Source organism: Capricornis sumatraensis, chromosome 16 (genome assembly GCF_032405125.1).
Source record: "Capricornis sumatraensis isolate serow.1 chromosome 16, serow.2, whole genome shotgun sequence".
Taxonomy (NCBI): Eukaryota; Metazoa; Chordata; class Mammalia; order Artiodactyla; family Bovidae; genus Capricornis; species Capricornis sumatraensis.
The window spans coordinates 82663303-82685359 of NC_091084.1; the positions used below are offsets into that span (position 1 = coordinate 82663303).

The 22057-nt window shown below is 54.2% G+C and overlaps 1 protein-coding gene across 1 annotated transcript in view; it reads right to left on the reverse strand.

The window, feature by feature from the left end:
- OSBP (oxysterol binding protein) overlaps positions 1–22057 on the reverse strand; it is a 29830-nt gene that overhangs the window by 2048 nt on the left and 5725 nt on the right. The window contains exons 3-13 of the mRNA XM_068988302.1: positions 19854–20104; positions 14972–15167; positions 14118–14220; positions 13755–13809; positions 13438–13569; positions 8833–9078; positions 8434–8554; positions 3702–3805; positions 2589–2684; positions 1696–1877; positions 52–272 (exon numbers count right to left, since the gene is read on the reverse strand). Coding sequence (XP_068844403.1) covers positions 52–272; positions 1696–1877; positions 2589–2684; positions 3702–3805; positions 8434–8554; positions 8833–9078; positions 13438–13569; positions 13755–13809; positions 14118–14220; positions 14972–15167; positions 19854–20104 — 1707 coding nt within the window. The remainder of the gene's footprint in view (positions 1–51; positions 273–1695; positions 1878–2588; positions 2685–3701; positions 3806–8433; positions 8555–8832; positions 9079–13437; positions 13570–13754; positions 13810–14117; positions 14221–14971; positions 15168–19853; positions 20105–22057) is intronic.

Here is a 22057-nt window from a genome sequence, read left to right on the forward strand (position 1 = left end):
CGCGGGCGCGGACACGCGACGGGGCGCGGACACGCGACGGGGCGCCCTTACCGTCCTCCGTGGCCCTCATGGCCTCGGCCTCGCGCTTCTTCCTCGCAAGCCGCTGCTTCTCCTCCAGGCGCTGCTTTTCCGCGTTCGCCTCGTCCCAGCGCCCGTTCTCCATCAGCCTCTGGTCGGGCCGCAGCCGGCTGTCGGTGGGCGCGGTGCCGGCCTCCCAGGCGTTGAGGGTCAGCGCCAGCTCGGAGAAGTAGTACATGTTCTCCGCGTTCTTCCTGCAGGGCAGGGGTCAGGGAGGGGCGGGCAACGCCAGAGCCCAGAGCCCCGGGAGCTAGAGCACAGCTGAGCGAGCCCCAGGGATACAGCCCCAGGTGTCCACAGAGCCTGTCCGGGCGCCTAATGAAGAGACCTGGCGGGGCCACCCCCAGCCCTCCCAAGGCAAGTCCCCCCTCTCCTCCCCGGGTCCCCCAGCTGGATGGTTTCCCAGGTGTGGGTTATGCTCAGTCGCAATTAGGAAGACTGAAACATTCTACTAAATAAAACCTCAAACTTGGTTCCTTTTGCTCTTCTCTACCACGTTCTGGGGTAACCTTGGCCATCACTAAGGACTGAACATATCAAACGATGGCAGCCTCCACCTTAATTATTCCCAACGTCCTCGCTTACTCCTTGGAAGAAAAGTTATGACCAACCTAGACAGCATATTCAAAAGTAGAGACATTACTTTGCCGACTAAGGTCTGTCTAGTCAAGGCTATGGTTTTTCCTGTGGTCATGTATGGATGTGAGAGTTGGACTGTGAAGAAGGCTGAGCGCCAAAGAATTGATGCTTTGGAACTGTGGTGTTGGAGAAGACTCTTGAGAGTCCCTTGGACTGCAAGGAGATCAGTCCTGGGTGTTCTTTGGAAGGAATGATGCTGAAGCTGAAACTCCAGTACTTTGGCCACCTCATGAGAAGAGTTGACTCACTGGAAAAGACTCTGATGCTGGGAGGGATTGGGGGCAGGAGGAGAAGGGGACGACAGAGGATGAGATGGCTGGATGGCATCAATGACTCGATGGACGCGAGTCTGAGTGAACTCCGGGAGTTGGTGATGGACAGGGAGGCCTGGCGTGCTGCGATTCATGGGGTCACAAAGAGTCGGACACGACTGAGCGACTGATGAACTGAACTGAAGGACTGAACATATCAAACGATGGCGGCCTCCACCTTAATTACTCCCAACGTCCTGGGCCTTATCTCAGGGACCACCATATTGCCATAAGCCTTTAGGCCACAGGGGGTAGGCATCTTTCTCTCTCGGCCACTTCTGAACAGTTTTGCTCTAAATTACAAAAAAAATATTCTTCTCAATCAAAATTCGAAGGACCTCTGGGCGTGTGCATGTTCAGTCGCCAAGTCCTGTTTGACTCTGCGACCCCATGGACTGCAGCCTGCTAGGCTCCTCTATCCATGGGATTTCCCAGGCAAGAAAACACTGGAGTGAGTTGCCATTTCCTTCTCCACCAGAGGACCTTTAGAAGACACCAAATTATTTTTTGACAGGTGTGGTCTGAGTCGTTTGAACTCTCCTGGGACAAAGCAGGTGACAACCCCACCCCACAGGGCCGCCTTGGGGTCCTCTTCAGGCGTCCACACTGGCGCTGGTCCGCGCAGACTGAAGCAGGAGGGCAGGGGAGGGGCCGGCGAGATACTCACGGTAAAGGGTTCCGCTTCCAGAGCAGCACCCTGCTCTCCTCCGCGTCGTGGCCGCGCTGCCGGGCATCACCCCCGTTCTCCCCGGGGACCGGCTGCACTTTGAAGCAGTCCATTTTCTCATCCCACGTGCCCAGCAGCGCGAAGTGAACTCTCCCCGACGCATCGGTCACCTCCCCCGTCACCTAGGGGTGGAGAGCAGGCTCAGGAGGGCGGCACAGAGGCCGCGCCCCTGGGTCATATCGGCTGGCACCCTGCTGCACAGACTCCGGGGAGCCGCTCACTCCGCGAGCATGTGCCTCAACTGCTCACAGGAACAGTGTCGTGAATGGGGCTTCGTTGCACTCTGTGGCATGGCAGTTTTTGCCGTATGACGTATGCAGGAGAAGGGCCTGACCATACTGGGTATTATGCTGTGTTCTTCTCCCCAGAAATCAGAGAGACCACAGACGGACCTCTTCACTCACCCAACACAACTCCCGGCACACCTCTGCTGCGGGGGTAACGGAAGCCTCGCCTGACTTCACAGGGGTCGCACCCCCGTGCCTGCTCCCTGCAGTCCTTCCCTTGGCCCTGCGGCAGCGTTTCCCGTTTTCAGGCTCTCACAGTTCTTTCTGTTTCTTTGTTTGCCACATTCGCTCAGTTTGCAGGATCTTAGTTCCCCGACCAGGGATCGAACCTGGGCCCAGCAATGAAAGCACCCTCACCACTGGGCCAACTCTAACCTCTCACTGCTCTTGACTTTCACTTTCTGACTTGCTGTCCCTTGCTGAGGTTCTCCTTTACCACTCCTATCTTTTGCACACACACACACCCGTCTCTGCCAGCTCCAAAGGAACAGACTTTCTGCAGGACATACACTCGGTGAAAAACACTTTAATTCCAACTTCTCTTACCTTTCTTGCTACGTCCCGAGAGAAGTAGCTGTAAGGAACAAACTTAAGATTGCACTTGTCTCCCGTCTTGTGATTCACAATGTCGATTTCACCAGACTATGAAAAGAGCAGAACCGTGGATTGTCTCATCAGGACTGAATGACCTGGACACATGCTAAGCCCCCCCGCCGCGTGATTCCTTTCTTTTCAGTCTTACGTTGAGAGCTCGTACACTGGAGACTCAGGTCTCAGTCATTCTTGAGATGCTGTGAAATGCTTTTCTCATCTTGGTATTCCTGGTTGCAATCAAGGCCAAATGACCTTTTTCTTTATTTTAAATTGTGCACCACGTTAGGTGGCGTAATTCGACCTTCAGCACACACACTGAGATTCATATAATAATTTACCTTCCCAAACCAATCCTCCACTCGTAGTCTTCATGAACTCTGTGCTTGAATCAAAGGATTCTACTCACAGTTCCAAGACTACACGTGGTGGGCCTTTCTGTATCTTATTTATCTCATTCTCTCCTCCCTTCTATCTTGTGAACCCCAATCCACTCTTGAAGACTCAGTTTCATTCCCACACCTACTATGAAGCCTCTCCCACTGCTCAGTCCTAAATTTACTGCAACCATTGTCTTAAGAGCAAATTGATAATTAATGAGATACTATCTTAGTATACCTCTTATGCGGGTCATTTTGTCAAATACTTTTCGTCCTACACATATTTGTCATAAGTCTCCAATGATAAAATAACTCTTGAGGGAAAATGCCCCATCTGACTTGGTACCCCGAAGACCCCGCATTCCACCCGGCGATAAATGTCTGATGCGCAATCAGACGACGGAGGGTGGGAGCTGTGCTTATTACTTTCTTGGAGCCTTCCTGGCACCCAACACAGTCCTAGGACAGCAGTCACCGAATGAATGCAGTAACCTGGTCATTTACAGATGGTAATCTGTGGAACAGAAAGTCGGCAGTTGGGAGTGTGGTTACTGCCGGAGAGGAATCCCTTCAGTAACACAGAGAGCAGGAGCGGCAGTCTGGGTCCAGGTCCCGCGTCCTGAGCCCCGCAGAGATGGACAGGAGGGCACTTCTGGGCTGCAGAAGCGCTCAAAGGCCCTTTGCTCACCTGGTCGATCCACAGTTTGCCCACGATGATGTTGTGCACTGTTGTGGTCACTTTCTTCCACGTGTAGTGGTGCCCCGTTGCGTGGAAAATGCAGTGGATGCTACCTAGAAGCAGAGCGCGGCACACATTAAGCCGAACGCTAGAAAACAGCACATGCTGGCTGGAAATAATGAAGGGTTGGTTTTATTCTATCAATACTTCTTACTTTTAAAAAGACCACAGTACATCAGAAAGGACTTACAATCTTTACAAATGTTGGAAGTACTGAATTTTTCACTTGATTTTTAAATTTGTTAAATATGAATAAAATATAATTAAGGATGATGAACACCAACAACTGATACCGCTTAACTGAGAAACAGTATTCTGCAACAGCAGAAATAAAAATGAAAGCAAAACCCCAGTCTTCACTAACTATGCCTGCCATACTAGCAGCAGAATTAACAAGAGCAGGTCAAATCTATCCCAACATGAAAAAACCTGCCTTGTGGGAAAGAGCACGCTGGTGGTCAGCACTGAGGACACGCCCCATTGTGAGTAACTGGCTGTGTGACTTTAAGAGAGTCACCTGTCCATATACGGGCCTTTCTAAAAAATAACCCTTTAGCTTTTTTAAGTCTTTACTGCATCTGTTACAAAACTGCTTCTGCTTTACACGTTGGTCTTTTGGCCTCGAGGCGTGTGCAATCGTAGCTGCCGGACCAGGACTGAACCCGCACCCACTGCATTGGAGGGCCAAGTTTTAGCCACTGGACCATTAGGGAAGTCCCTACCTTTGAGCCTTAATAGAAAAAAATAGTAATAAGAAAGAGGAGTTGTGGATAGACCAAGGGCTGAAGGATCAGACAGAACTGGTTCACCAGCCTGTGTCGTATAATAAAGAATTCATCTGGTCTTTGTCCGACATTTAAACCCTTGCAATTTCCCAAGTGACAGTGTCTCTGTTACTCGTGAGGGTCCTGGAGGTGTCTGCCAGTGTGGTGCCTCAGCTGGGCCCCTGGACAGCAAAAGTGATCTGAATCAACTTCTTCATTAACTCTGGAAATTAACCAGAGGCTTACAGTAATCCAAGAAGCATTTATTCAAGAAAAAGGGCTGAATCTCAGCAGCAAAATGAGCCGTGTGGCATTGTAACTTGTCCTGTTGCCCTCTCCCCCGCTCAGCAGAAGCCTTGGAAGCTGGTAGCCTCACGTCATGATAACCAGGAAGAGCAGCCAGCAGGCCAGCAAGCACTGAAGAGGGCAGAGCGGCATGAAGCCCCCAGAACCCAGCTCCAAAGTTGGCACTATCTGACCTGTCTGGCAGTCCCCTGTTAAGTCCCACTCACAGGGCTGATCTTTATTGGATCTGATTCAGCACCAGCTCACCTCAAAAAGCTTCTTTCCTGGGGCAAGTATCGAAACAATCAGTGGCAATTATTTAACACAACAGCTGCCAGAAGTGGTGATAACATTTGGAGCACTTGAAGAAATAATGGCCAAAAATTCCCCAGGTTTGACGAAAAACACTCATCTACACATCCGGGAAGCTCACTGAATGCCAAGCAGGATCAACTCAAAGAGTGCCACACACATACCCACTGTAATCAAATTAGAAGGAGCCAAAGGCAATCGTCCAGCCTGCAAGGAACAGCGTGAGCAAGGGCCCCGCAGAGGCCACGGGGCCACAGGCCGCGGCAGGACACAGCCGAGAGGCTGAAAGACAAAGAGCACCAAGCCCAGAAGGCCCCGTCCAGCAAAACCATCGTTCACAAACACAGGCGGACGCAAGACATTCCCAGAAAAACAACGCCGAAAGAACTCATCATTAGCAGATCTCATCTTCAAGAAATACTCAAGGAAGTCCTTCAGGCTGAAATGAAAACACATGAGACAGTAACTTAAATCTACCTCAAGAAATTAAGAGACCAGTAAGTGCTGAGTCACTCAGTCGTGTCTCACTCTCTGCAACCCCATGGACTGTCACCTGCCAGGCTCCTCTGTCCATGGAATTCTCCAGGCAGGAATACCGGAGTGGGTAGCCATTCCCTTCTCCAGGGGATCTTCCCAACCCAGGGATCAAACCTGGGTCTCCCGCATTACAGGCAGATTCTTCATCATCTGAGCCATCATTAAAAGACAATTATGTCAAGCAACAGTTATAAAACAATGTTGATGGAATTACAATGTACAAAAATGGGCTGTATGACAATAAAAGCACAGGGGGAGGGGACGGTAATGGATCCATGCAAGGGCAAAGTTTTCCTATACTGTAGAAATTCAGCTGTATTAATCTGAACTAGGTTATTAGCAGGTTTTAATACCCAGGGTAACCACAACAAAAATATCTTTAAAAACCACTGTAAAAGAAATAACCAGGGAATTCAAATGGTGAACTGGAAAAATCCTATTTACTACAAAGAAGGGACTACTGGACGCACAGAGGAACAAAAAAGACCTAAGCTCTACAGAAAAAAACAGCAGATGTAAACCCCACCTAATCAGTCAGCAATTATAATAAATATAGATGGATTAATCGCTCTAAGCAAAAGGAGAAACTGGGAAAATGGATAAGATACAAAAGGAGGATTTTTTGACCCAAGTGCCTCTGGAGCAAATTCAAGGTGCATGGAGCCCAGCACCCCCGACACGGAGACCAACAAGCTGAGCGGCGGTCCCTTCACAGTCTCAGACCGTGGCTCTCCTCAGGTCTGAGAGCTCCGAGCTATGAAAGAATAAGTCTTATTGAAATGTACCTCTTTAGGCTGCAAGCTGCCACTCAGTTCCAAAGTGAGTGGATGAGTAAACGCATCTTTATCCTCTACCACAATCTTCATAATTTTGGAAACATCAATTGCGTTTCCTAGAAGCATTCTTTTTTCCAGATTGCAAGAATTCTAACCTTTTCAGTCTACTTTACAAGAACACTCACACTTTATCTGCCGCACTTTTAACCCTGTCTGTACCTCTTTCACCAGTGACGTCTGTCGGCTTAACAATTTGCCCTCTGAGAGGTGAACATCCCTGAATATGTGAAAATTAGACTGCACAGTTCTCCTTCCAAGTCACGGATGCCAAGCCATGAAGTACAGCTATCCCCAGGGCCCACATCTGGAAGTCCCTCTTTATGCGCCGTACTCAGGTTCCTGTCGCTATGTCAATTCTTTGTTCAATTTCCTACAAAGGCAGAGATCTCTGCTTCGTTCACTTACATTCTCCCAAACATCTTAGAACTACATCTAGTATGTGGTAGACCACTAAACAGCGAATCCTTAAAAACCCATAGGAATGGAATCTGAACAGAGAATTTTTTAGAACTCTTAAAAACTCGGATTCACAGCTTTTATCATGTTCCTATAGTTATTTACCCCTTAAGGGATTTGCAATTAGTCCAGTTACAGAGAAAATGGGCAGCATATCATGGGTAATTCAGGTCTACCGCTCTTGCCCACTCAGAACAAATACATAGAACCCAGCCCTTCAGTGAGCCTCAGGGTGCTCTGAAACTCTTCTTCATGGATGAAATTCACATGCAACATAACCACTGACACTCCAGTTTTGCAGATTAGGTGTGAAATCACTTAGTCTCCTTTTCACCTTGGGGCCTCTTGCATATTAACCACGAAGCAATAACGTTAACACTGCAGTTTCACTTCCAACGTCCTTGGACTGTTTTCTAACGTCTAGGTTGCACTGCGCCTGCTACACTGTGTGTTTTCTGAGAGAGCGCGGGCGGGGCAAGGCAGAAAGCTGTCCTGCAACAGCCCAGCCCTGCAGCTCCGCCCCGAAAGAGGCCTGCTGTCAGCCGTCTCCAGGCTGTGCGGTCTCTCCATCTGCTCTGGGTTTCCTTTCCTGCAGCCCAGCACATGCTCTTCAGCACGTACAGGGTCAAACGTGGCTGCTCTCGCTGAACTTCCAAAGAGCACTGAGAGCCTCCTACACTTTCTGAATAACCGCCACTTCTCGCCTGAAGTACAGACATGCTTACATGGCATACTAGGATTATCCCTATTCCCAGGCGGGATCCTTTAGGTCTTGGTGCAAAATTAACTTGTAATCCAATAAGATCTTTTAAAACAAAGTTTCACCTTACCTGCAGTTTAGCTGTTACATAAACGATACCTAACCTCTCTGGTGGAAGGAGGGGGAGGGGCTACCCGGAAGCCTAACCTTGCAGTCATAGGAGAGATCTGATCTACGGAGAGAAACTGCCTGCTAGGGAACGAGGGATAACACCAACAGTTTAAAGACACAATTTTTACAATGCACACTGAGATGTATGTCCTAAAATAGCACTTAAAAGTAAAAGGAACTGTCAAAGCATTAGCCACTCAGTCCTGCCCAACTCGCTGACCCGAGGGACTTCCCGGTCCACGGGATCCTCCAGGTCAGAACACTGGAGCGGGCTGCCGTTCCCTTCTCCAGGAGACCTTTTGACCCAAGGATCCAACCTGCTTCCCCTGTACTGCAGGCAGTTTCTTTACCATCTGAGCTACCAGGGAAGCCCCCCAAATAAAGATGCATTAAACGTAAGCTAAGAAGACAAAGAACCTGTGACTGAGTGGTTCCCTAAAGAGTCTCTCAGCCTTCATTCACCCATGGCTGAGAAGTTATGTGACCTGCAGAGCGGGCTCCCAGGTTGAGTGCCCGAACCAGGCCTCCAGGCTCCCGGCTCCGGAACCAGTGACCTCCTCTGTTCCGCCAGAAAGGCTTTCCTTCCCGGAGCAACAACCCTAACCAGGCGCCAGCCTTACCGAGGGGCATAATGGAGAGGTATTTGCCGCGAAACTTGCTGGTGATCTTGATCTCCTGCCGAAGTGTCCAGCCGTTTCTGGACTCGGCATGGTGTGCAGCCGCAGGGGGATGGTGGCTCACCTGGAAGAGACCGGGAGCTCAAATGAACAGGCAGGAAGGAGGAGAGAATCTGCCTAGGGGCTGCCTAGTCACGCCCCAGATTCCCGCTGGACCGCGCACACCCGCAGCAGGAGGTGAACACTGGGGCCTCCAGGGCTGAAGTCCTGAAGGAAAGGAAGGCAGTCTGGGCTGACGGGGTCTGGAATTCCTGCAAATGCTAACACCCAGGGTGGGGAGCAACCCCCCAAACCCCTCCTTCCTCCAACAGGAAGCGTGCCACAGTCCTGAGGCTCCTTCACCTGCTCACAGAGGGATCGGTAGCCATTCTCCTCTAACCGGTCCAGCTCAAAGGTCTCCCCGAGGAGTGGGTTGAACGGCTTGCTGGTGCGGAAGACAGTGGTGGAGTAGGAGGACACGGTGAAAGCTGCAACATAACAGAGCTGTTCTAGAGAGCTCTCGCAGGCGGCCGCCCGGTCCAGCAGCTCGTGGTACTCCAGGTCTTCAGTGAGGCGCTGAAGCATGGACAAGGGCTCGTTAAAGTTCACCTGTCAGGAAAAGAGCAGATGTCAATGCCTTGCCTGCACAGCCACACCACACCGTTTCTTCTTTTCTTTCTCCACAGTTGGGGAGACACGCAGACGTCAAGAAGATAAAGCAGATCCCTGGGGAAAGCAGCCTCTGCTCAGCGGGGACGCTCTAAGCTCTGAGCCGAAGAACAGCCCATTCTCCGTGGTGAGCTGCTCGCGCCTGGGACTGGGGAGTCTCCACCTGCACTGATTTGCTAACTGAAAGCTGAGATGGGAACCATGCCTCTCCTGCTCAGCACCGCCTATCCAGTGGCCCCGGACGCCTGGCATCAAACAGGCATCGAGTGAGTGAAAGGGGAATGGACCTGAGCACAAGGACACCCAGAGCGGAGGCTGGGCATGCCACCCTTCTGCGGAGGAGACGAAAGCTAGCGGGGTCCAGGAGCATGCAGTCCTGACAGGGGGCACGCTGCAGGGGCCAGCTGCCGCTTCACACAGGGCCATCGCTGCACCCAGCTCAGTGCCCTGTCAGGCCAGGTGCTGCCCTCTCCTCTGAGGCTGCACAGCTGCGCTTCTGGACCAGGAGTGTTCATGCTGGGGGCCGGGAGAGGGCTCTGCACGCTCCTGTCTTCAAGTTTTAGAGCCAACTTGAGGACACTCGACGACAGGATGAAGCGAGCGGGAGTCTGTGTGTGCCTCTCTCGGGGAGGTGTCCACGCATGCTGCAGATTCAGGGGTGCCAGGCCCTACACAACCCCCCAGGGGCAGAGGAGTGAGCAGGAGAGACTTCGTTCTCCCCATTCCCAGAGAGGCAGCTTCTAAGGCGACTGTTTGGAACGTATCATGACTTTACTGTTTAAAATCTTATTATCAAAAGGGGTTAGGTTCCCAGGTTAGCCTGTAACGCTGTTTAGTCAGCAGCACAGCTAAACAAGCCTGAAAACCAGCTCAAGTTCTGAGTCCAGAGAAGAGAAGAAGGAAGAAAAAACAGCCCTTTGTACCGAATGAAGCTGACCGAAAGCACCGTCTGGTTACTGAAACAAGCAATAATGACACTTTTCTTTCCTAGAGTCCTACCTCTTTTCCTGTCTTTTTCTGCACTTTTATCCAACCTCCTGCCCGCCGATCTCTCTGAGTCACATACTACCCTAATATTTACTGTCCTCCCAATTACGGAATATCTTGTAATTTCCACTGTGACACTTTGGAGAAACAAAGTTTAAAGGAAAAAAAGTCTACCTGAAATAACATCACCCAAAGAGAACCATCCTTAACAGTTCTATATTTTTTCTATGCATTTATATATTTTTAAAAAGGGCCTTGTTTTTTTTCTGAGAAATGAACCAAGCATTTCCCTGTGAAGATTTCCCAGTGGGGAAGGACGATCTACCATGCCTCAACTAAAGTCTTCAAGTCACACTCCAGCGCCACCTCGTCCGTGGAGAGAAGAGCAGTGTGATGAGAAAAATGCACACGGGGCGGGGGAAGCGGATGCACAGAACGCGAGTCCTCCAGGTCTTTCAAAAGCGAGCACTTGTTAACTACGCAGACAAAACCTCTCAGGGGCTGAGCTGCAGCCGACTTGCAGTAACACTTGCACACGTTTTGGGGAGAGTGGGGCGGGGTGCACTCCGCTGGCGGCCACGGACAGGTCAGCCCCGCAGCTGAGGGTTGGCGCATCCTCAGGTCATCACCGCTCATCACACGCACGGCCTGGCCCCCGAGAGCTGTGCCAGGACCCACAGCGTCCCCGAGAGCAAGCAGGCTTTTCCTCCTGGTCTTTTTTACCACTCAGAGGCCTCACGCGGGACAGAGAAATCTGAGACTTTGAAGTGGAAGGGAGCGGGCATTAGCGACATGGTCAATGGAGAGCGGGGCAGCGCAAGAGACAGCCCAGACAGCAGCAGGAAGCCGTCGGCAGGCTGCAGGGGTCGAGGTACGCATGGGGTTGCTGCATAGAGCCACAGGCCTGGGCAGGAGCTGAGGCCTCTGGGCCCGTCCAGCGGGAGCACGGCCCAGAAAGACGCAGCCGCGGGGAGCTCCCTGGGGCGCCTCCCTCCTCCTGCCCACTCCAGACGCCTTCTGGGGCCTTGCCCAGGCACCCGGGCCTGCAGACGGGAAGAAACCGCCTGGGGGCTCGGCCTCCTGCAACTCAGCACAGGCAGGTGAGGGGTGAGGGCCAGGCTGTGGCAGCACCAGCAGGAACCGACAGGGACGGGGACGGGGGCCACCTGGACGCGGACGCTCCTCTGAGCAGGAACTGAACTTCCACGGCGATGACTGGCCTTTCCAGCCCCCTTTCCTACCACTTCCTTGGGGCGCTGGGCCAGAAAAGTGGGGCTTCTTTTCAAGACCCCACCCCCACTCCGTGAACCAATTATTTTATATTTCCCTCCACAATGCCTACTCACGGCCCTTTCCGGTCTGGAAGGGAGTCTTTTTCTACCAAAAGTTCTACACGCTTATAGACAAATCTATTTCTTTTCCAAGATGCACAGTTGCTGAACGATATATACATGTCAGGCCCTGGCTACGCATCAAGGGTACGAAGACTGGTAAGACAGGCTGGGCAGAGCGCCGTCCACGGGAGGCAAAACCACTCACTGCTCCATAGGCCCCAAGCGGCCGGGAGCCTCTGTCTCCGGACGGCGCGCGGGCAGAACCTTCAGCCCGCCACACTCCACTCTCCCCTTCGTCCACAGGCAGCAGAATCCCCAGTTCTCATACCAGCCACACCATCAAAAACAGAAGTCGTGATCTCCAGCTAGCTGAGGCCATGCAACTGAGTTCAGAGTAAATAGAGAGACTGAAGGGGATGGTTCATGCAGTTTGCAGGAAGCACCCCGAAAAGGCAGGCGTGCCGTCTCCCCTCCCCCGCTGAGGGTCAGGGCTGCAGCAGCCCTCCAGCACCCAGGAACCGAGGCCACGGGGCAGGGTGCGCCTGGTCACGGCAGCAGGAGCATCAACCAGAACCCGACCACCTGCTTCTGGACTCCAGCGTGATGGTGACTGAAGCTCGTATTTGTAGGCCAGCTTTTTCTGTGAAAGGCCAGACTGTAAATATCTGGGCTGTGAGGGTCATGTGGCCTCTGCCACACCCACTCAGCACTGCTGTTCTGGAAGTAGAGCAGCCAGACAATCAGTGCATGAACGCGAGTTCACTGTGTTCCAATAAAACCACCAGGACACTGACATCTAAACTGTATGTAATTTTCAGATAACAAAATATTAGCCTCTTTTTGATATTTTCTAGCCATTTAAAAATACGAAACGATGCCTGGCTTGTGAGCTGCACAGAGGGCAGCAAGATTTGCCCCAAGGCCACAGTCTGCTGACTCCTGGTCTAAACCAACGTATTCTGGACTCGTTAAATTGAACCTATACCTAACTGATACAGCCCCGGGCAGCTTGGCCGCCAGTAAATGCTCAGGGGATGAAAGAGGAAGTGAAACCCACTGCCCAAAAATAAACAGGGGCACTTGCTGGAACACAGGGCTGAGACGGCTTGCCCTGACGGGATGCCTGGGTGAAGGGGGCTGACAGACGGCTCTGTAGTCGGCTCCTGGAGAACAGGCACCCGCCAGGGTAACAGCAGACTGGCAAGGGCGGGTGGGAGCCGAGGGAAGCGCGGGCAGAGAGCAGCGTGGGCCAACGCCGCAGGGGGCAAACCGAGGAGCCGGTGCGGACCTGAGGTGGCTCCCCCGGGGGGCACACTGCCTGTGCACAGGCCGCCGCTTCCCTGCGGGGAGGGCAAGGCCCGAGGGAGCTGGGCTCCACTCAGAGCAGGGAGCAGCGAGCAAAGGATTCCCAGGGAAGTGGCGACAGGACCACATTTGCAATCCTAAACCCATCCCCTTCTAAAGCAGTCTGGACAGATGGGAAGTGGGCCTGATGGGAGGCAGGGACGTCAGCCCAAACGCCACCGTCCCCCGGAGATGGGCCCCGGCTTCCTCCCTGGAATCAATGGCTCTGCTTTGCACTCCCCAAGCCTCTGTGCGTGCAGCACTGCCCACCAGACGGTCACAGAAAGCAATGGCCTCTACCTGTCTCCGCGCCTGTCTCTTGAACTACACGGTTCGTGAAAACAGAAACGATGCTGAATTTATCTCTGCATGGCCCCAGCACATCTGGCCTAGGAATCTGCTCATAAATCACTGCTTCTGAACAACGCATCTGATTCTTGCTGATCTGGAAGCATACCAGACCAGGAACCTAGCTGAAATCGAAGCCTCTGGCTCTAGGCGATGGTCTATGACAGTGCGGATAACACGGGTCATGCCTCAGGCGGACGCACGGGAGGGCGGGGCTGTCCCGGCAGCGCCCCAGGCCTGAGGGGCCCCGGCGTGTGAGACCCTCCCCGGCGTGTGAGACCCTCACCGGCATGGGGATCTTGGAAAGCTCTTTGCCGATGCAGTTCTTCATGATGCTCCACAGGTTGAGGCTGTAGTTCGGCTTGTAAGGTATCCGCGTCCGCTTCTCCTTCTTGGTCTCCTCCAGCTGGTGCTTGTACTGAGAGCAAACACAAAGCCATTCAGGGGCCTGCAGAGAACAGGAAACCCAGTATTTCTAGGCCTCCCTTCCCCCCACGCTAAAACAAGAAAAATCGGTGTCTCCTGTTCCTCTTCGTGCTTTACAAGCACATCCCTGGGAACATACTCGGTCCGTCCCTGCTCATCACCCCAGGTGAGAGTTACCTGCTCATCGAGGCTGATGTCACTGCTGGCTCCACTGATGTTGCTGCCGGTGCGTCTGCACAGGCGGGAAACGGATGGGGATGAGAACAAGATCAGAACTAGACGGTGGTCCTTGCCATGTCTTTACAAAGCAGAACGCTAAGGACATTGCAAAAACTTATTCACGAGTGAGCGAGAAACGACACTTAGGAAAGCGTGAGTAGGAATAAATGTCTCTGGAGAAGCTGCTCAGTAAAGACAGACACTCTCCCAGGTACTTAGGGCCAAGAGTCCAGGCCTTGGGAAACAAGCAGGATATTCCCACTGAAACACTTCCTGCCTCTCGACAGCTGGGCACGGGGAGGGCAGTCAAGCCTGACTCACTTGTGGCCCAAGTTCTCGGGCACGGTGATGATCTCAGGGGCGTCAAAAAACTCGTTCTCGTCATCTTCGTCACTCAGGTCTCCTTTGCCGGAGCAGGACTGATCTGCTGGGAGAGGGACGAGCCGCGTTCGTTCACTTTGCGACATTTATCAAAACCTGGCAGGCAGGCCTTCTACACACGCACCACACACACGGGAACAAGGACAGCAGGGCACACGGAGGGCTTAATCCCGACTCGTGTGAGGCGCCGACGCCAGGGACCCGGGGCTCCGCTGTCCACTGCGCGAGGCCTGCTGGCTGGTCGGACACCCCCCGCCCAAAGCCCCCCACCTTTGCCAGCGCCACTGGCCGGCCGGACGCCCCCGCCCCGAGCCCCCCACCTTTGCCGGCGCCACTGGCCGGCCGGACGCCCCCGCCCCGAGCCCCCCAGCCCCTGAGCCCCCCACCTCTGCCGGCACCACTGGGCAGTCGGACGCCCCCGCCCCGAGCCCCTAGCCCCCCCACCTTTGCCGGCGCCACTGGCCGGCCGGACGCCCCCGCCCCGAGCCCCCCAGCCCCCCACCTCTGCTGGCGCCACTGGCCGGCCGGACGCCCCCGCCCCGAGCCCCCCAGCCCCCCCACCTTTGCCGGCGCCACTGGCCGGCCGGACGCCCCCGCCCCGAGCCCCCCAGCCCCCCACCTCTGCTGGCGCCACTGGCCGGCCGGACGCCCCCGCCCCGAGCCCCCCAGCCCCCCCACCTTTGCCGGCGCCACTGGCCGGCCGGACGCCCCCGCCCCGAGCCCCCCAGCCCCCCACCTCTGCCGGCGCCACTGGCCGGCCGGACGCCCCCGCCCCGAGCCCCCCAGCCCCGCACCTCTGCCGGGGCCGGCGCCGGGCGTGCCTGCAGGCAGCACCGTGGCCCCCCGGAAGGCCCTCTCCAGGTGGTTGTGCTGCTTTGCCAGCTGCTCCAGGGCCTCCTCCAGGCGGACGCGCTGGTCCCTCTCGTACTGCAGCGACCTCTGCCACTTCCTGCTGTGGGTCTGGGCCAGCACGAGGAAGTCTCTGCAGGCCTGCACGGAGGCAAAGCGCACGTGGGTCCCCTCAACGCGACCAGTCAGAGTCCCCCCTGCCTCTGGAAGCCCGCTGAGTAACCTCGCTCTGGGAGCCCGAGCCAGCGAAGCGCAGTGATCCACGCAGAAAATAAACAGAAAACGCTGAGTGTGGCTGTCACGGTGGTTCAGCATTCTCCTGGTCGTGAGGACCACACGGATGCCAGCTGAGCAACAAGCCTAGACCCAGGTTTGTGGCGGCATGGGGGCTGCTCCAGAGGAGGCCTGCTGACCCGGAGGGCAGAGAAAGCCTGGGGCGCCGAGTGTGGCTTCTGACCCATTCCTGACCACACTCAAGCCGCCCACAGCAGAGGAACTCAACAGCTGAGTCTGCACCACATCACCCCGAATAGGGGGAACTTCCTTGGTTTGTATATCGGTCCCTAAGAGAACCACCGACCTCAAAAAGCCGACGCCTATGTGACCTAGAGAGAGGACACAAACCCGTCGGTGCTCAGTCCCACCCCAGGCTCCGTGTGGGTTTCAGACCCAGGCCAGACAGCTGGCTGCGGACGCAAAGGGCCCCGGCGGCCCCACCCTGTCACGGAGCCCCTGGGCCGCACACCCTTCTCAGACACGCAGATCTCCGCCGAAGCTGTTCGCGTGGCCTAGGATGCCCTCCGCCCCCTTCCTCTACTTGGCCAAGTACTCCTCATTCTTTGAGACCTATGGCAAAGTTACTTCTCCGTGACACCCCCTGCCCCCATGCCCAGTGGAGCCAGGCTCTCCTCTGCTTCCGCAGCACTTTGCACATATTTCTATTTCTCAGCATCCACAGCATCTGATCGTGACTTTCTCTCCAGATGGATCATGAGTGACTTGAAGATACCATTTATAGCTTATTCACATGCTTATCTCCAGCTCCTAACTTGGCCACTTTGTACACAGCGGGAGTCCATAAAGTTTGCTCAATCAATAAATGGAGAAAGGAAGCAACGGAAGCTTAAAAGTCTAGACAGTGCTAAAGAGGAACTAAAAGGTAAGTAGAATATCTGCTGCCATGGTTTCAGCCCCGACCTATGGACTAAGGCCTATGGAGTCAGGAGCTCCGGCTTGGTGCTCAGGGAGCCACAGGTCAGACTACCCAACTGCCTACCCAAAAGCTCAAAGCAAGCTCAACATCACTGGGCCCCTACCAGGCTCACCACGCTCCCTTTCTGACTGGGCATCTTCTCACTGGCAGAGAAGCAAGGGTCTTCCTGGACTCTGAGTCTTCCCCCTGCCCGAGTCCAACGATCAGAGCCTACGGACTGTTCTTTGATATTGCTGGGATCTTCACACTTCTTTCCAAGCTCCGTACTCGAGGCGGCACAGAGAACATACCCTGGGTCGTCCCAGCTCCATCCCACTGTCTAACTGGACTCTTTGGCAACTGATTAAACAGAGAGGCGCCTCACGTCCTCATCTGTGAGGCAAGAATGACAAGCGCAGCGCTCTCACAGCATTGCTCAACAGCAACAGGTAGAGCTCTCAGAAGGGCCTGGCTCAGAGTCGTCACTGAATAAACTGACTGTGACTAGTTACGCCTGCACCAAAGTCGGCCTCGTCCCCTCCTAACCCACCCCCTGCCAAGCCCATTCAGGATCTGCACACACAGCGCCCCCGCCCACCTGAACGCCTCTTCAGCCTTCTCTCGGCTCCCTCCTCCACCGGAGAGGCTCGCAGACCCTGCAGGGCAGGACGCGCGCCCGCCACATGGGGACCGGCCCCTCACCCACGTCCCGAGACCAGCGACAACTTGGTCGGCGAGAGGTGAGGGCATGCCGGGCACTGTGCCCACCTCTCGACACCCATGAGCTCATGAAAGCCTTTCCACACCGCAAGAGCAGGACCATCGCCACTTACAGAAGCGGAACTGGGGTCACAGAGGAAGGAGGCACCCCCGGCTATAGAGATGGTTAACTGGGGCCGCTGGACTCCACGGCCCCGAATCAGGGGTGCCTTTTTTCTACAGGAAGACTCTCTCAGGCCCTCCAGCATTTAGTTGAGGTGTTACCTTCTCGAATCCTCCCGGTCTGAGCTGGACGCCCCCAAGGATTACAGCACAGCAACCTGTGCCCACATCTGTCGGGGCGCTCAGCACACTCCATAACCATCTGCTCACCTCTCGGCCCCTAAACGGAGAGTAATCTCCCTGAGGGCAGGGACCACAGCCATATTCCCAAGCACCAGGACTAGAACACAGAAGGTGCTCAACCCTGTTCACTGAGTTAGAAAATGGACACACTAACACAGTGTCAAATTCACTCCCCTGCTTAGAGACCCACCCTGGTAGCAAGAAAAGCTGTATCCTAAGCAAGCAGGCAGCTGAGCGAATTCACGCACTCTTCCTTTGCACTGACACTGCCTGTTTTGAGACGTGATGTGCTACACAGCACTTTTCAGGCCTTGCCATTATCCCCTAGGAAACAGTACATGGATTAAAAAAAACGCCTTTCCAGCAACAACTGGCTACAAAAGGGGCAAAGGCAGCGCGCTCTGGAGACCAGAATGAGAACTGGCACCAACGGGGCACCTAGAACCTAGGGAAGAAGGGTTCTCCCCAGGAACAAAGACAAGCATATTTTCAAGAAAAAGTTCCAAATAAAGTTTCGGTTTACGAGACATTTTTAAATCAAGAGGTGTTTTATGTAGCAAATATTTATCATAGTAGAAAAAAAATTGACATGGGAGCACACGTGCATAAAAGGCAACAGACGGCTGTTTCCTGAGCTGTTCTATTTCATACATATATTTATGTACTATTGATTGAATGCCCTGTATGATTCATGAGTTTTCCTGATCACAGGAGGACCGAAAAACAGGCACCAAGAGGTGGAAGAGTCTGGAAAGAGCACAGGACCGGACTTCAGAGACACAGGTGCCCGCCCGCGCTGGAGTGTAGAACGCAGACGGGCGCTGCTGGGAGGCGCTGATCTGCCCCCAACCCTTCAATGGACAGAACAGCTTCTCTCCTCACCTCTGTGTGAGTCAGAGCACAGAAGAGTGCTCCGTGTTTCAGAACAGGGCACGGAAATAAAAGTCACCACAGCTTTCTATTAAGGGATTTTAAATACAGGAAAGTAGAACTTCCCTTGGTCAGAGGAAAAGACTTTCGATCTCTGAGACCCGCACAAATTAAACTAGCTCTAAACAGAATCGTTATCACTTCTTCAACAAGGGAAAAAATCTGGCCCTACTGAAGGCAGTGTGAAAGTAGCTTAGCTGTGCCCAGGTCTTTCTCATCCCATGGGCTGAGTCCATGGAGCTCTCCAGGCCAGGACACTGGAGTGGGTTGCGATGCCCTCCTCCAGGGATCTTCCCAACCCAGGGATCGAACCTAGGTTTCCCGAATTGCAGGCAGATTCTTTACCAGCTGAGCCAGAAGGGAAGTCCAAGAACACTGGAGTGAGCAGCTTTTCCCTTCTCCAGGGGATTTTCCCGACCCAGGAATCAAACCGGGGCCTCCTGCACTGCAGGCAGATCTTTTACCAGCTGAGCTATCGGGTAGTGTTAAGTTCCTCCCGTTTAAGTGGACAGGAAAACAAAAGCACCCCCTGTGTAAGCCCTTTCTCACAGAGCAGACTTCGCACGGGCCTTGAGAACTACGCTCTCGTGTTCCTGCCTGGAAGCTGACTAACACAACCTGCCAGGTGAGGGTCAGTCTCCAGCAGAGGGGGCGTGGCACTGTTTATAGACTCTGCACTCATTCCATACCTATCACCCAGTATCTGCCCCACATCACCAGCGCCAGTGGGACTTTGGGTTTACCTGGAGCCCTGCCTCCAAGCATCCCACAGACCCATGACAGTCACCCGAGCTACGAGTCACAAGGGGGCAGAAGCACGGGTCCCTTCTTTTGAAAAGAAAAGTGCCCAAGGTTGAGTATGTCGTCTTATCACCTAGAAGTATGCTGAAGTGTTAGTTGCTCAGTTGTGTCTGACTATTTGCAATCCCATGGGCTGTAGCCCGCCAGGCTCCTCTGTCCATGGGATTCTCTAGGCAAGAATACTGGAGTTGGTTGCTATTTCCTTCTCCAGGGATCTTCCGGACCCAAGGATCAAACCCGTGTCTCCTGCATTGCAGGCAGACTCTTTACCATCTGAGCCACCGGGGAAGCTCTATCACCTAGAGCTCCCTCACCTCTCAAAGACTAAAGGTGAGACTCACCGGATTCCAAGGTTCTCGGTAATACCTGACCCAGGCCCCCACTTACCACACTGCAGGCCAGCATGCACTAGCAAAGCAGGGGTCAGCCTCCAGTGGAAATCTCAAAGAACAGAAAGGTGGCAAGGATCCATGAAGATCCCTCAGTTCCAACAGATAAGGAGGGAGGGAGGAAGAAAGAAAAACAAAGAAAGAAAGGAAAAGAGAAAGAGAGAGTCGCAACCCGAGAGGTGAAGGACTCAGCGTTACCATCAGAGGCCCTGCTGGGGTAGAAGCCTGGCTGGGCAGTGCCCTCCTGATGACTCGAGCAGGGCAGCACGCAAGGTCATTCTATCCCTGCACCCTATTCAGTTTCATGCAACAGACGCTGCAACTCAAATCCCTTGAACAAGGAGGCAGGACCTACGGTCTACAATCACAGCCTTCCGGCACAGGGTGGGGGAGGGGGCGTGGCCTTCCCCCAGCACGGGGGCGGGGCGGCCTTTCGCGCAGGGCGCTCACGTTGATCATGGCGTTGGACGTGATCCTGAAGAGCGTGGCGCGCTCGTTGACCTGCTTGATCTTCTCGCTGCTCTCGGCCGGCAGCCGCAGGGCCTCCAGCTCGCTGAGCGAGCGCTGCAGCGCCGTGCCGTGCTTGGCGATGAGGTCGTTGCAGGTGCTCAGGTCCTCCACCTTGCTGGACAGGGTCCGCAGAGTGTTCTGCAGCTCCGTCTTGTCGGTCTGGGAGACGGACTCTTCGTCTCCCGACTCATCTGTGGGGCGAGGAGGGGAGCAATGGGGCTCCGGGCCCAGGGCCAAGAGCCGGGACTCTCCCAGTCCGCCCGCGAGCAGCCCAGCCCTCAGCCCGCCCCGCGAGCAGCCCAGCCCTCAGCCCGCGCCGTGACCAGCCGGGCTCACCGCCGCCGGGGGGCTCTCCAGCACCGGCCCTCGGCCCTCCTGGGGCGGACACCGGGGCAGACAATGGGCGTTTCTCCTACCCCCGCTTTTCTAGTTTTATCGAGATGTAATTGACGTGCGATGCTGTTTTAAGTTTGAGGTGCACAGCACATACACCTATCGGGAAATGATTAAAGTAACTAACCTGCGTCACCTCACACAGACACAAAAGGAAGGCTTTTCCCTGCGATGAGACTTTCAGGAACTGCTCTCTTGGCAACTTGCAAACACCACACAGCAGAGCTCACCACAGTCACGTGCTGTCCACGACATCCCTAGTACTTACTTGCCTTCTAACTGGAGGCCGGCATCTTTGGACCACCCTCATCCAACCCCCTCAGGGCCCACCTGGGGTTCTTCCTAAAGGTGCAGTCTCTGCCCCACACCTAGAAAGGCTTCGATCTGGCAGGCGTGAGGCAAGGTCCGGGAATCTGCACTTCGCAAAGCTGCCTGGGTGCTTCCGATGCGCACTGAGGTCTGTGAACGAGTGATGAGAGGCCGGGGTGGAGAAGCTAGACGGCTCTTATGGCTGGGAATGGACTCCTGAGCCTTTCACCCTAGCGTGAGGGGCCCAAAACAGTCAATCTGACTGTGAATGCCAACCCACAATCACCTGTTGGGTGACTGGCAGGCCCCTGTATGTCCTGGGCTGAGCTGCAGCCCAGCCCTCTGTGAACCACACTCGTATCCTGAAAGGGCAATCAATTCCTCTTTCCTACAGGAGGACTCAGGAACTTCACGATGACTTTATCCGACACTGAAGCCACCGCTGAAAGCCGTGCAGGGCCTTCTGTTAAATGCCCCCTGAATCACAGGTCACGGAGGGGCTGTGCCTGCCTCTCACCGGCAGGTTTGTCCTTAACGCTGTGTAACTGCCAAGTTCTTTTCTAGCCACATCACTTCCTCTGGGGGAGCTAAAATCGGCACTAAAATCAAAACAAACAAGGAAAGACCTGCCCTATCTATATCTGCTGGACAGAGGGGCAGGGCCAGAGTCAGAATATAGCCTGTGACCCAGAGATTTATAAAGCAGGAAACTTTCCTTTCATTGCTTGCTGCTGCTGCTGAGTCGCTTCAGTCGTGTCCAACTCTGTGCAACCCCACAGATGGCAGCCCCCCAGGCTCCCCCATCCCTGGGATTCTCCAGGCAAGAACACTGGAGTGGGGTGCCATTTCCTTCTCCAGTGCATGCAAGTGAAAAGGGAAAGTGAAGTCGCTCAGCCCTGACTCTTAGCGACCCCATGGACAGCAGCCCACCAGGCTCCTCGGTCCATGGGATTTTCCAGGCAAGAGCACTGGAGTGGGGTGCCATTGCCTTCTCCGCTTTCATTGCTTAAGAGACATTAAACACAGCATGGGGAACCACAAGAGATAAGAAGAACAAGAGATGAAAAGAAGTCAGCAAGTGAGCAGCACGGTCAGCTTTAAGCAAACAAGCTCCGTATGATTAAACTACCACTTTCCTTTAAGAAAAATCAAAACAACCAGACTGTGCCTTTTAGTGAGGCTATGGTAGCAAAATAAAGATTTTTCACAGAAAATACCGCAAGTAGTTTTTTCCCATGTGTCTTAGGCATGAAACAGCTCTGGCCACCGACCCAGGCATCAGGCAGGGATGAGGGACAGCTGGAGCTCCTCTGCCCAGACCCGTGGGAGCAACCCCTCCGTCAGGGGTCTCTGACATCATGCTCTGGCAGTCTACGGAGACTGCTGGTTTCAATTCAACTAAACAACCAGTTAGGTAAGAAGATGTCAGGAGAAAAGGAAAC